This window comes from Colobus angolensis, unplaced genomic scaffold (assembly GCF_000951035.1).
Source record: "Colobus angolensis palliatus isolate OR3802 unplaced genomic scaffold, Cang.pa_1.0 Scaffold165, whole genome shotgun sequence".
Lineage (NCBI taxonomy): Eukaryota > Metazoa > Chordata > Mammalia > Primates > Cercopithecidae > Colobus > Colobus angolensis.
In genome coordinates, this window is record NW_012114766.1 from 3,134,957 (window position 1) to 3,150,523 (window position 15,567).

General features: G+C 40.1%; 1 protein-coding gene across 1 annotated transcript in view; it reads right to left on the bottom strand.

Annotated features, from left to right (window-relative positions):
* The window catches only part of CSMD1 (CUB and Sushi multiple domains 1), a 2,081,403-nt gene that overhangs the window by 282,300 nt on the left and 1,783,536 nt on the right, over positions 1-15,567 (bottom strand). Inside the window, exons 28-30 of the mRNA XM_011937546.1 lie at positions 14,135-14,273; positions 9,457-9,644; positions 4,819-5,013 (exon numbers count right to left, since the gene is read on the bottom strand). Of these exons, the coding sequence (XP_011792936.1) occupies positions 4,819-5,013; positions 9,457-9,644; positions 14,135-14,273 (522 nt within the window). The remainder of the gene's footprint in view (positions 1-4,818; positions 5,014-9,456; positions 9,645-14,134; positions 14,274-15,567) is intronic.

A 15,567-nucleotide genomic window follows, 5' to 3' on the forward strand; every position in this document is an offset into this window, starting at 1 on the left:
AGATGGGGTTTCACAGTGTTAGCCAGGATGGTCTCGATCTCCTGACCTCGTGATCCGCCCGTCTCGGCCTCCCAAAGTGCTGGGGTTACAGGCTTGAGCCACCACGCCCGGCCTAATTCTTAATAATTGTTATGTCTGTGTTACTGTGCTAATCTAAGAAACAGCCATGGTGCTTCTCACCTTAGGAGTTATTTTATTTTAATACAACAACAGAGGAAAAATAAATAAATGTTTGTTATTTGATAATTAACATATTAAACAGATTATTGCCTAAATGAATAAAGACATACAAGAGCATTCATTGCTAATGTTAACAAGAAGCTTGCTTATCCATCTGGCTAATTAGAATATATACATCTCATACATAAAGGCAATCACATAGAACCAAATTGAATACACAAAACTAGCAAACAGAGTCATTCTGACCCATGAAAGGGGCTCTGGCTTGTTTCAATTTCTGTTACAATTCTACAAAAAACTTCAATAAGCAAAATTTGTAGGTAATAGATGAATAACCAGGAAAAACATGACACCATGCATCTAAAACAAACTGGTCCAAAAGGCACCAACTGCATCCCATGATGTAGGAACTATCAAAATATTTAAAGTAGAGCAAAAGGCCCCAAGGTTAACTGGAGATCTGAATAAATCACAGACACGGGTTCATGCATAAAAGACGCTGCTCTCCATGAGAGATCCAAGATGCACTACAGGAGAAGCCATCTCTGCCTTCCAGATTTCGAATACAAAGTTTTATTTACATATAAATAGAATACTCCATATGGGGAAATCAGTGTTCCATGTGTGATGCGCTTTGATGACTGGTAAAATAAATTGTGCCTCACTCCGCAGATCTTCAGACATGGAAAGTGAAACAATCTCTAATTAAAAATTTGGTTTCATATATATAACCTATATATAGAGGAATATATATATAAGAATATGTATATATCCTGTATGTAGGAATATGTGAATATATATACATATATAGGTGTGTATATATGTATAATTCCTGTATATGTGTGTATAAATTAATATACATAATATACATATGTCTGTATATAGAGAGAATATATGTAAAGTGTATATACTTCATATAAATATAAAGTTTATACATATATATTTTTTCTTTAGCCATAGAAAAAGTATTTTTCCTATGGCTAATACTTTAGCCACGCTTTTTCTATGGCTAAAGTTTTATCACTCCCCACAAATCCAACTGTAATGAATTTAATATAAATTAAATGCCTTTTGTATTATTAGTTAACAAAAGTACAGAATTCATGATCTTTCCTCAATTTTGCTACCTACTTTTATCTCCCTCACACTAGACTCTATATAATTGCTGAAGATATCTGAAGTGGGGGAAAAAATACACCAAGGGATGCAAAAATCATTTTCTGGGATATAAGAAAGAAAATTAGAATTTTTACCCAAAATTAGTATTATTTTTTCTTGAGATAGGGTCTTGCTCTGTTGCCCAGGCTGGAGTGCAGTGATCCAATCATGGTTCACTGCAACATCAAACTCCTGAGCTTAAGGGGTCCTCCCGCTACAGCCTCCTGAGTAGCTGGAACTCCACAGGTGCACCACCCCACCCAGCTCATTTTATTTTATTTTTATATATTTTTGTAGAGATGGGGTCTATGTTGCCCTGAGTAGTCTTGAACTCCTGGCCTCAAGCGATCCTCCTGCCTTAGTCTCTCAAAGTGCTGAGATTACAGGCATGATGAGCAGCTTTGTCTGGCCTCAAATTCCATCTTTTTAAATGTCTGCGTTCATGTAGTAATTATGGGGTCTATAACACAGATGCTGAGACGGTCAGTACCTGTAATGTGTTGCAGAGATGGAGGTTGCATGCTCAATAGTTACATTGATTGGATGTCAAATCAAAAGGGTTTGAGGTCATTGCCCTTTGTTACATCAAAATGGTTTTGGAAACCAGTTACATTCAGAGTTAAGATTTACTAGTTTTGGGGAGCCTTATGCCTGTGAAATTTATCCTCCTAACATTTGTGACCTAGAGACTGGCATCGCTCTCAGCCTTATGTATCTTGTCTGGAGTGACACAGACGGGAGGAGGTGAGGCGAGATCTGGTCACTCTGCAGGGCACTCCTTTCAGTGCTGCCATTGGCTCACAAGCCCGGCCTTGCCGGCACTGGCCACGCCTCGCCCAGAAGGGAGGATCCTCAGGACCTTGGACAGCAACTCACCCCGGCCCCCGGCCAACTGCAAGAGCACATGGCAGGCACCCAGAACGACCGGCATGCACTGCCCAGGCCGCTCAGGATATAAGGGGTACCCAGGCTGGCGGCAAGAGAGGAGGGGGTGGAGGTGTGGCCCCTCCTGGGCCAGGACAGGGAAGGGTGGGTGCTGGGCGGAGACTTCCAGCTCCCTCGTGCCCACCTTCTCACCAAGTCACACCCACTTCTTAGCTTGGCTCCGACCTGTTTTGGGGGCTGTGCAGGCACCAGGGAGACCATGGTCCTGACTTGTAATGCTAGGTCAAAGGCTCTTGTTACCTCAAAGCCACTCTGGCTCACTGCCTCCCTCACCTATGAGCACGCTGAGTTCTATTTTAAGCTCCCACGTGCTTCTTACTTCAGTTTTTAATAAACTTAGAAAAGAGGGACTGTATAACTTTCCATTTAGAAAAGTCTCCCAAAGCAAGTAAACCAACGACTAAACTATCAGAATTTTTAATTAAACAGATGACTAGAAAGGACTGATGCATAACCTGGCCTATAATCATGATTTTAAAACACAAAAATTAACTTTCTCCATCTGTCAATCTGTTGCCCAGGCTAGAGAGCAGTGGCGGGATCTCGGCTCACTGCAATCTTCACCTACTGGGCTCCAGCGATCCTCCTACCTCGTCCTCCCAAGCAGCTGGGACTACAGGCATGAGCCACCACACCCAGCTAAGTTTTGTAGTGTGTTTTTGGGAGAGATGGGGTTTTGTCATGTTGCTCAGGCTGGTCTCAATCTCCTGAGTTCAAGGGATCCACTAGCCTTGACCTCCCACAGTGCTGGGATTACAGGTGTGAGCCACCACACCTGGCATAAATTCTTACTCTGTGCCATTCACTACTGCTGGATCCAGACAAATACACTTCTTTAACTTAAAAGCTTGCAGGGTCATAAGAGAATGGACTTAAAAACATAGAAATAGCAGAACGTGTCAGGGAAGTAGGTTTTGTTTTATTTTGTTCTGTTTGTTTGATTTCAGTTTCTTATATGCTTTTTTCTTTTCTTTTCTTTTCTTTTTTTCCTTTTTTTTTTTTGAGATGGTGTTTTGCTCTTGTTGCCCAAGCTGGAGTACAATGGCACAGTCTCGGCTTACCACAGCCTCTGTCTCCCGGGTTCAAATGATACTCCTGCCTCAGCCTCTCAAGTAGCTGGGATTACAGGCATGCGCCACCACGCCCGGCTAATTTTTTGTATTTTTAGTAGAAAGGGGGTTTCTCCATGTTAGCCAGGATGGTCTCGAACTCATGACCTCAGGTGATCCACCCGCCTCAACCTCCCAAAGTGCTGGGACTACAGACGTGAGCCACCGCGCCCAGCCTCTTGTAGGGTAATATTTAAAATGCTTATTTGGCCTGAAGGTGCCGGTAGTATTGTTAGGCTGTGTCTTGAGGAAAACACGTTTGTTTCATAGTTTATCAAACTAAACTGGTCTTTGAGTTCATCTTAAAATAACCCTAGGAATGAATGTCTCTGCAAAAACATGAAGTTCTACCTTCTTCTTCTTTTTTAAATACATACCATGCAAAATGTAAAGGGTACAAGTCATGGGTCCACAGCCTGAGGAGTGTTTGCCTGTGGAGACCCCCCTGAAACCACCACCTAGGTTAAGATACGTTCCGTGGCCAGCAGCCAGGAAGTCTATCATCCCACTCTCCCCAGTTCACACCCACAGGGCAGCTGCTGTCTGACTTTATCACTGTAGGTTAGTTTTGTCTGTCCTTGAATGCTGATTCAATGATTCTACTAATTTAATTCCTAAGGAATTACAAACTATTGCTGTTTTGGGGGGAAATGACATATCCATTCAAATATATACATATTAGTTGTTTCTCTATATATATACAGATAGATAAATAGATGTGTGTGTGTGTATATGTGTGTGTGTATTTTTTTGAGATGGAGTCTTGCTCTGTCACCCAGGCTGCTGTGCAGTGATGCAATCTCAGCTCACTGCAACCTCCACCTCCCGGGTTCAAGTGATTCTCCTGCCTCAGCCTACTGAGTAGCTGGGATCACAGGCGCACACCACCACACCCAGTTAATTTTTGTATTTTTAGTAGAGACAGGGTTTTACCATGTTGGTTAGGCTGGTCTCGAACTCCTGACCTCCTGATCCACTCGCCTCAGCCTCTCAAAGTGCTAGGATTACAGGCGTGAGCTACCGTGCCCGACCAGATGTAAGTATTTTATATATGGTTGGGGGGGGGGAAGAGAGAGAGAGAGAGACAGACAGACAGACAGACAGAGAGACAAAAGTAACTAGGGAAGGCTAATTAGCACCTCTTATAAAGAACCGGTCTAGAACACACAAAAACAGAAGTGAAAAATGTCTAACTGTATGAGTGAAGGAAAAACATTGCTCCTCCCAGAATCCTATGAGAATGACTAACACTCTAGCTGCATTAAATGATCAATGAATGCCTGATATTCATTCCACACTAGCTCTCTAAGCAATCCTCACCACTGATTAGAGGAATACATGCTGAAATGTGAAACCATTTCTTCAATGAGATGCTGCATTTGAAAGGAAAGGTGTATTTCTAGAAAATACCCAAGCGTGCACTCACCATTACAGGAGGGCAGCACTTGGTCCCAGGAGGGTTTCCCATCAGCCCCAATCACACAGGTGATGGATGAGGGGTCAACAATCTTGTAGCCAGAGTCACACTGGTAAGTGATGGTGGAGCCAAGTTTGAAGTCTGTTCCAATTCTTGTCCCATTCATTATATTTCCTGGGTCAAAACAAGCTTCCCGTGGTTTCTCTGCAGAAGAAATGAATGTAATCTGCATGAGAGCAGGAATTTTATTCTTGTTTGTGTATTTGTTTGTTGGGTTGGTTCTTTAATTGTGTCATTTAGGGCTCAGAATAGTGCCCTAAATAAGTAAGAAATGTTCAAAGAATATTGATTGATTGGCTAATGACCAAGTGAAACTATTAATTAAATAATAAATTCCTTTTAAATCAAATTATATTTCCATTTTAAAAACCACATTTTACCACAGAATTGATATAAAATTACCTTCATCTACATAAAAAATGTCATTCTACATTTTTATATATTTATGCTTTTTTGGCTATAGATTTTAGAGCTGAATCAAAGAAAAATTGACTCTGAAAAAATTGAGGTTCATTTTCTACCTTTTGTACGTCAAACATATTAACACAAAATCATGCCACACCTTTCAGAAAAGACTGGAGAATTTGGCTTCTCAAAATGAAATAGTTTAATTCCTGAAAGTTAAGAGCACTTTCTTATACGAATAATAATAGACAAACTTAGAAGATGAAGATGGATGGTCGTTCTCATTCTTTTACCACCGTATTTCTGTTGTTAGTCTCAATGGAGTAAACGTCAAACTTACCAGAAAAAAATATATTGACTGATAGATGATGGTCAAACATTGTGCCCTGGATGTACTAACAGCCAATAGTTCTACCTTAGTTATAAAAATTGCTGAATGTATTGAGGGCTTATTATGTACCAGACACTGAACTAGGTGCATTTCTGGTTCAATTCTAATCTCCACGACACCTCTGCCAGGAAAGGATGTTAAGAATGTAAAACTCAAGGAAAGTTAAGTCACTTCCACAGACACCTTGCAGAGACCTGCCCAATTCTGGGGTCCCTCAATTAGGCATTCACTTTTGGCTGCATTAAGTATTTCTTCTTCCCAAGTAAAAATACAAAACCTTTTCTCTTCAGAGTCATGTTGCTCTGTAGTCAATTTCAGTTATCTTCTGGTAGCCTTAATATTTTTAATTTTCTATTTCAATAGACCATCTAAAGTATCTCTAAATGAAAAAGTATATAACCCTATACTCCACCATCTTGCTAGAAATAGATAATATATAATGGAAGAGGAAAAAGCAAAAACAAAAATGCTAAACTTTGGGAAGCTGGAGGAAGAAAAAGAGAACGGATTAACTGTGTTGATTCAATATTTTCAATCATATTTTTAATAATCCGTGTATCATCATCAACCAAGCAGAGATGTCTTTGGTGATCACTGACTTAACCATTATAGGCATTAGATAAATAATCTATTATAATAATGTGCTATATTTCATAAACTATATTTCTTATATATAATTTACATACTTTGATTAAATCTCTAATATAGATTATATAAGTTTGTTCATTTGATTAAGAATTCGAGATTAAATGATACATATATATTTTATGTATATTTCTTGTTTTGTGCCTTCCAACCAGTGCTAATTGCTTTACTGAAAAGCCACTTGGATATTGAAAATGGTAGCTGACATGTTGATAATTCTTTGTAACTGCATTAAATCCCATATAGAACACAGAACATTATTTTAAGGAAATACAGATCAAATAAGTAAACCTGTAGGTACTAAAAAAGCTGCTCAATTTTTCTGATTTTTTATTCAGTCATTCAACACAATGTACTGAGCATCTAGTGAATAGAAGCATTGGCCTTGTTCGTAGTATTTTCCCCTATTGAAAATAAACAATTTCCCAGTGCACACCTATTAATATATGCCTGTTACCCTTTTGTCCTTTTTGATTATTTTTTTGTTATAAATCTCTTTTAGTCTAGTTTCCCATTTGATTAAATATCACCTACACAACTTTCTTCTTGAAGCCGCTAATTTTGATTTCTGATGGCAGGATTTTTTTCCCAATGAACTGCATCTAATCTTTTAGTTCCATTACTTAGTTGTCACTTCAGGATGTTCAGTGATAAATCACTGGCACTTTTTTTGCTTACAATTTGCCAGGCTTTCTAACTAGATGACTTCATAGCAGGCTGTGTTTTGTGTTGTCCTTGTCCGTTCCACTTAAGCATACCTTTGAGCTTGCCTGCATCAGAGGCCTGGTAGATTGCCTTAGCCAGGACTTGCGAATTGTTGCACAGCACGACTGCCTGGTGCCCCTGCTATTTCCCATCACGCCTAAGAACTGGATCTGTCACCTGCTTTACTATCCACACTAGCACTTGCTCTGGGCCAGATGCAATGACATTACTGCCCTAGGCTGGATACAATGGCATCACTGCTTGAGGCTGCATGCAATGGCATCACTGCTCCAGGCTGGAAGCAATGGCATCATTTCTCCAGGCTAGATGCAATGACATCAGTGTTGTAGGCTGCATGCAATGGCATCCCTACTCCAGGCTGGATGCAATGACATCACTGCTCCAGGCTGGATGCAATGGCATTGTTCCTATTCTCTTTCCTGTGATTTTTATTTTTCACAGACTCCACTGGAGAACTTTTAAAACCTCAAGAGCTATAGCCCCCAGTTAGATGGCCGTGCTGGTTACCCAAACAAAAATTAAGGAAGTTCTTTCTTCATGTAATTTGCAAGGCCCTTCATACTTCATTCATTCATTGGCCCATTTATTCATGTGCCTTAGGATGCCAGGGAGAACAGGAGTTGTTGCAGTGGGCAATGATCAAGTACACTCTCACACTTATATGAGGACTTGTTTTGTTTATTTACTTGCCTGTGTGATTTTTTTTTTATGGGGGGCTATCATATAATAAGTAGTGTCATGGTAAAATGCATTTTAGTGAATTCTTGTTAACACAGAAACTACCTTATGATGTGGCAAAGGCTCAAAAGTACTATTTTCAACTATTCCTAAACATGACGGATACTATCTCAAAGGTATAGGATACTCTGATTGCTAAGTTGTATACTTTTTAAGATTGCACATTTTAGTAAATATCCGTAAGTTTGCAGATTTTTTTTTTTTTTTTTTGAGATGGAGTCTCGCTCTGTTGCCCAGGCTGGAGTGCAGTGGCCGGATCTCGGCTCACTGCAAGTTCCGCCTCCCGGGTTCCCGCCATTCTCCTGCCTCAGCCTCCCCAGTAGCTGGGACTACAGGCGCCGCCACCATGCTCGGCTAATTTTTTGTATTTTTTAGTAGAGACGGGGTTTCACCGTGTTAGCCAGGATGGTCTCGATCTCCTGACCTCGTGATCCACCCGCCTCGGCCTCCCAAAGTGCTGGGATTACAGGCGTGAGCCACCGCGCCCGACTAAGTTTGCAGATTTTGATGTTTGGGGGCAAAGAGACCAATTGCCTACTTAAAACTATATGAACAGGTCTGGTAATAAGGTAAGGAACATAAAATATATTCTTTTTAAAAATATTTTTCATACAAATTGAACTCAAAAGTGTAAATAAATAAAAATATTTTCATGTTTTTAAAAACCTCATTACTGTGAAGTGATATTTTGTTAAGTCTGCTTCCCTAATTCTTTGTAATACACCTTGTATTTTATTTTGTTCACATGAGAAATAAACTTGAAAAAATTCGTATTTATTTTGATGGACCCAATAGCAAAATGCTGAATTGAGGGTGGTTTTTAGGTCAGTCTGTTTTCCTTGGATGTTAATGGCAGGGAATGGTTTATAGCAAATCGACGGAGAATCACTGATCTGAGGACCAAAGGAAAGAGCTCTGAGCAGTGTCAGAAACCTTGCCAAACCAGCCATGCGTGACTGAGGCAGGGAAGGGCACAGACATGATGACATGGAAAATGTTGAGATAAAATGAAATTATTGTTGACTGGGCACAGTGGCTTATGTCTATAATCCCAGCACTTTGGGAGGCCAAGGCAGGTGGATCACCTGAGGTCAAGAGATCGAGGCCAGCCTGACCAATATGATGAAAACCCGTCTCTACTAGAAATTCAAAAATTAGCCGGGTGTGGTGGCGGGTGACTATAATCCCAGTTACTTGGGAGGCTGAGGCAGGAGAATCGCTTGAATCCAGCAGGCAGAGGTTGCAATGAGCTGAGATCGAGCCATTGCACTCCAGCCTGGGCAACAGGAGCAAAACTCCGTTTCAAAAAAAAAAAAAATAGTGATTTTCATGTACTTACATTTTAATCATCTTGAAGAAACAAATTATAAGATGTCAAAGCCCATCTTAAAATAATTACTAAATGTCATCAAACTCTTTATTTTATAAACCACAATTTATTTTTATATGGTCATGAATTTGGACAGTTTGTCCCCCTCTCCTTCTTCCTCCAGTTAAGGTAGAAATGCACCTCAGGAATATCTTCACTGGGGAGGGAGGAGACATGTATCTTCCCAGACAGAGGAGACACAGGTCAGCATTTGCATATTAAACAGATAAGCAAGATGTTACAAAGGAACGCTTACAATAAAAACAGTCCTGATACAAATTAATTCCCACCCAAATTCAGGCAGTCACAGTACCTTTAAATTCAATGGCGAACCCCGACAAGCCCACGGAGGCATCACTCCGAAACGCCAGAAAGAGGCTGTTTCCGCTACTCTCTATTCTTTCTGGGGCTTGAGCACCCTGGTAACTCCCAATGAGAGGGCTGTTGGAATCCTCCCCTTCATAGATGTGTAGGAAGTCATAGCTGGGCTCCATGTTGAAACTGAAGAAAAGAATAGTAATTATGTCATAGGGCTAATAGAGATTTACCTTATCTTGCAGAGTGGTAAGCCTTTGAGTGCACAAAGTGATTTTATTTGCTTTTGCAGAATAATTTTTCAATTAGGGGAATCCAAAAGTTAAACGTAATATGAATCAAAATATTAATAAAATAGCAATAAGTGTAAAACATATCAATTGTGACAAATCGTATTTTGCCTAATTACCATCATGTTCAATACAATATTACTTTGACCATAGTCAAAAGGAAATAAGCCATAATAGCAGAGAGTTATGCTATCCTTTCCCTGTACCCATTAATTTGCTAAATGAGATGCAGTTTAAAAGAACAGAGTTCAAAAGAGATACATTTCCACTGACATTTTATCTTTATCTGAATATTTTTAATTTTGAAAATATTGGAACTTTGAAAATATTGGAATTTGAAAATATTGCAATAGTAGAATTACTGACTATTCTTAAAGGTTTTTCTTTTCATTTTTTTTAAAAAAAAAAAAACAAAAAACCTGTATATTATTTTTACTTAAAAAATGCAGTTGTTCCAGCCTGGGCAACATAATGAGATCCTGTTTGTATAAAAATACAAAAATTAGTGGAGTGTGGTGGTGCACACTTGTAGTCCCAGCTACTCAGGAAGCTGAGGCTGAAGGATCACCTGAGGCCAGGAGTTTGAGACTGCAGTGAGCTGTGACCCTACCACCGCACCCATGTACTCCAGTCTGAGAGACAGAACAAGACTTTGTCAAAAAAAAAAAAAAAAGCCTCCACTTGCTTGGATGAATCAGCCAATATTAATGGTCCCTACAAAGCACAGCGTAATCTTTCTCACATCATGTTTCACCATCACTGAATATCCCAGTTTCTTTCTCTCTCCCTCCCGTTCTCTTTCTCTCACTTTCTCCATTTTTCTCTATTTTTCTCTCCTCTAATATTAACATACAGTCAGTCCCCAAAGAGTGTAACAATTTAAACCCAAAGCTCTCAAGGGCTAGGCTGTATTTGCCATTGGTGATGTGTAGGCCGATAGAGTCTGTGAGCTTTAAAAGCATACATACTCTGAGGGAAAGGCTGAACTTGGTTAAGATGTCTACGATCTTGATGTGAACAGAATAAATTGATAAAGTAGAAGTATTAAAACCGTCCGTTGTGGCCGAGCGCGGTGGCTCACGCCTGTAATCTCAGCACTTTGGGAGGCTAAAGTGGGCGATCATGAGGTCAGGAGTTCGAGACCAGCCTGGCCAGAAACCCTGTCTCTACCAAAAATACAAAAATTAGCTGAGCATGGTGTTGCGTGCCTCTAGTCCCAGCTGCTCGGGAGGCGGAGGCAGAAGAATTGCTTGAACCCAGGAGGCAGAGCTTCCAGTGAGTTGAGATCGTGCCCCTGTACTTCAGCCTGGGCAACAGAGCAAGGCTCCATCTCTAAAACAAACAAACAAGTAAGCAAACCAACACACCCATCCCTTGCAGCCGCCCCTTCCCTCTTCTCTTCTCTATAGCAGGTTTTTCGTATGTGTCTTTAAAAAGCACTCAATTTATGAAGCTCCCACTTCCTTTCCTTTCCATTTGTAGAAATTTAGGACAACTGAGTCAGAGAAGGTCAGGGTTTTTGCTTGCTGGTTTGTTTGTTTTTGTAATCATGAAAATGTTCTAAGTGGCTCCACTTGATCTGGAGATTTGGATGATAAAACAGCAACAGAAGGTCCCTCCTGGAGGGGTCCACTGCACCATGAAGGGGGCCAGAGGACGTGGGACCACCAGCATCAGTGCAACGCCCAGCCTGCATCACGCCGTCCTGTTTCGGGTCAAGGATGCCCTCACTCCACATTCTGAATATACTTATTAAAGAAAATTTAGGAAGGTTTCTTAGTCTGTTTATTTGACAAGTTCACTGACGTCAGGAATGAAGAAGGAATAAAAGGTTGGAGTTACTAGGTATAGGGGCTAGCAGGAATGGTGTGGGTTAAGTAGAATTTTATTGGAATAATTACTGTATTTAGAGTGTTTGCAAGGATGTTATTAAAATCTGGTCATGCCATATCGCCAATATTTGGCTTAGTTAATTATCATTATTGGTAATTTATTCAACACTGCAAATACTACCAGACACAGGAAAACAAAAAAACACTATATATCCCATCTGCTCTCCTTTTTTGCCTGTATCAAAATTCATGCGTAGAAGTCTGAAGTGAAATTTATAATTAATTACGGTTCCTTTGGTGAACTCCTTATTGCTACCTCTACCAGCTGCACGAATCTCTAAGCTCTAATAGCATGCCAAAGCCTGACTCAGTGTTTCAGCCAAATTTGATTTGAACCCCAACGTGTGAGCCCCACAGTCCACAGGGAAATTTGATGGAACATCCTCTTTCTGAAGACCCACAGCCCTGAATGAGCCTGGAAGCGCATCTGTCCTTCAGGTCGTTTGATTCTTTGCCTTTATCATTAGTAATGACAGACTCCCACTCTCCCACAAAAAGCACACCTGAATCTGCCATCATCCTGACAGTGCATCTTGGCCAGCCCTCATCAGCACCAGCCTCCTGTTTGGGAAGCTGGACATCCTCATCCCCAAACAGGATTCTGGCCTCTCCCTCCTCACTACTTCCCAGGAAGATGTCCACTTGATCACATGCAAACTCCAGATCAGAGAAGTCACTGGTTTTCACAGATTTCTGAAGTTTCTGAGACATTGGGTCGGGTAATGAGTCATACATCTATAGGTTGGGAGAGGCTTCGAGATTATCTCTTTCAAACTTCCAGAGGGGTGGATAAAACACAGTGAAAAAGTCCTTGCACAAAAATGCCTTAAATACGCATATCATCAAAAGAGTTGCACTTTATGGGAAGGAGGAAATTCTTACTACCAAGGTTCTGTGTTCACTTTCATTTCTTTCTTTCTTTCTTTCTTTCTTTCTTTCTTTCTTTCTTTCTTTCTTTCTTTCTTTCTTTCTTTCTTTTTCTCTTTTCTTTCTTTCTCTCTTTTGTTTTCTTTTCTTTCTCTTCTTTCTGTCTTCCTGTCTTCCTTTCCTTCTTTCCTTTCCTTTCCTTTTCTTTTCCTTTTTTTTTTTTTTTTTAAGATAAGGTCTTGCTCTGTTGCCCAGACTAGACACTATCATAGCTCATTGCAGCCTCCACCTCCTGGGCTCCAGCAGTCCTCCTGTCTCAGCCTCTCGAGTAGCCAGAACCACAGGAATACATAAGGACACCAGGCCAATGTTTAAATTTTTTTTTATAGTAACAGTCTTGCTATGTTGTGCAGGCTGGTCTCAAACTTCTGAACTCAAGTGCTCCCCATCTTGGCCTCCTGAAGTGCTGGGATTACAAGCATGAACCACCACACCTGGCTTCAATTGTTAATCCACTTATAATATCTTGAAACCAGAGGTGCCTCATAATTTTAAGGAAGATGCTGCTAGAATTTAACATTAACAAAACCCACAAAGATATCTAAAAAATATAGCCAGTGAGTGTTCACTGGTTTTCTGTAATAGCTAAGAAACATTTGGTAAATTTGTGGCAGTTTAGTATATTCAGGAAAGATGATTATCAACCTACTTAAGATTCAGAATCATAGAAACGTAAAATTCTCCTGACTCAGATCTCATCGGGGGAGAAAGTGAGGGAACGTAAACACATTCAGGCCTTGAATATTGACATAAAGATCTCTAGAAAAGGAAACTCGCTCCATTGACAGATTAAAATCTCTAATCCCAGGCAGTTGCCCTGGATAGCTGAAAGGTCAATAGGAAAGTCTACAGAATGACTCACCTTCGCAAATATCACATTCATTTACTTCAAAAGTCAAAGTCTAAAGTTAGAAAAGATCTTTGGATTCCATAAAAAGTAATTGTCATATACTATATCCTAATACTATAATTATTTAAAGAGTTTATTATCATAAAATGGCCACAGTATTTGACCCTCCACCCTCTAGTCTAGTAAGAACAAATTAGCATATTTTTAGGACTGAAATCTAGTAACTCAGACTTTACAGCAACAACATTTGGGGAAAGTTTCATTTTCAAGGCCCTATTAAGTCTTAATTATTGTAATGATATTAGCAGTGCTACCCTCAGGAACGTCAGGATGTGCTGTGGAAAGGAATTCACTATCATGCATTGAGCGCGACAGGAGGCATTGATGAGAAATTACACCAAGTGTCTCCATACCATATTTTTATTATTTTTATTGAACATTCTGTAAGTTAAGCCTTCTCATAGGGAACATATTGTGTGCAAGATAAACAGTATTTAAAGATCATTCATGTGCATCTTAACATAAGTAGAATGCTTCCAAAGCAAAATAATGTGTTCCCATTTATGTCATTTTACAGCCTGGTGTAGTCTCCATTAGACACAAAATCTAGTACTTACCTAGATATAACACTGGAGACTATGAGGTCATAAAAGAAGTAATTTTTAGGTATGGCATTAAAAGTCCTACTAAAAAGAGGAGTTCTGCAAGAGACAGTACCTTTTGAATATCAAAGCAATGACAAAGTCCGGGTTCACTTTTACTCTCCAGTCACATTCCTTCCCAGGAGGATATGGCTGCGGGTAGTTGGGTGATAAAATAACACCTGCTGGGCCCGTCAGATTCCCTCCACAAGCAGCTGTCACAGAAAGAAAGTTACAGAGACAAAGTTAGGAGAGAGAAGAATGCCTGCCAGTCAGTGTAGAATGAGATATCACAGAATTCTTTAAGAAAAAGAGCTTACTCATCAGCATTTTTTCCCCATCAAAGAGATTGTGTGTTGGTTATCGATTATCCAGATAAAATTGTAAGACCCAGGAACCCTGTACATTTTTCATGTAATTGTTAATGAATTTTACATAACATTCCACCCCATTTTCAAAGAGAATTTTCAAACTTCTGGCACATAAAATTTCTTTCCTGTAATTTAAAATTTTCTCAATTAAACGAAAGATGACTTAATCCCTACACCTGCCAACGTGCACACATAGGAACAAACAGGAAAACACTTGAATAAAAAAATCCCATGGTCATCATTTTATGGCCATGTTAATTCTTTTGCTGTTTCTCATAGTTTATAAAATCATTGCCTATTTCTTCTTGAGTGCCTGCTTCATGTGGTACAGTGATCGTCTGGCTCCTGTTCACTGTTTTATCCCTGGTGTCTAGGCGGTTCCTGGATCGGAATAAGTATGCAGGAAATGGTTACTGGGTGCATGAAAACAGGGCCTTTCACATTCTTCCAGTCCTCTGGTGTATGGAAGGCTTGAATTACTTTCCGCATATTTCAAAGTGGCAAAACAGACCCCAAATGTTTTTTTTTTTTGAGACGGAGTCTCGCTCTGTTGCCCAGGCTGGAGTGTGGTGGTGCGATCTCCACTCACTGCAAGCTCCGCCTCCCGGGTTCACGCCATTCTCCTGCCTCAGCCTCCCGTGTAGCTGGGACTACAGGCGCCCACCACCGCACCTGGCTAATTTTTGTATTTTTAGTAGAGACAGGGTTTCACCGTGTTAGTCAGGATGGTCTGGATCTCCTGAGCTCATGATCCGCCCGTCTCAGCCTCCCAAAGTGCTGGGCTTACAGCCGTGAGCCACCACGCCCGGCCTCAGACCCCAAAAGTTTAAGTGACCTCTAAGTATACGTATCAGTGAGGAGCTGAGTTGGAGCATTACTGTCTGGAAATATCATTTGATCACAATGCTTGGTATATTATTAGAAAGAACCACTTTATAGGAAAATAACAAATTTAGTTTGTGTTTGAAGTCATCAATTTTGAATTAAATGTGTTTACATTTATATTAGCAAGGCAGTAATTATGTAGCTCAATGTGGTTAACAGGCAAGCCAATTTTTGTTCTTGAATTGGAAAGATTTTAGGATTGTTTTATTTGTGAGATAAGGTTTCTCCTAAACCTCTCATCTCAGGGAAGGTG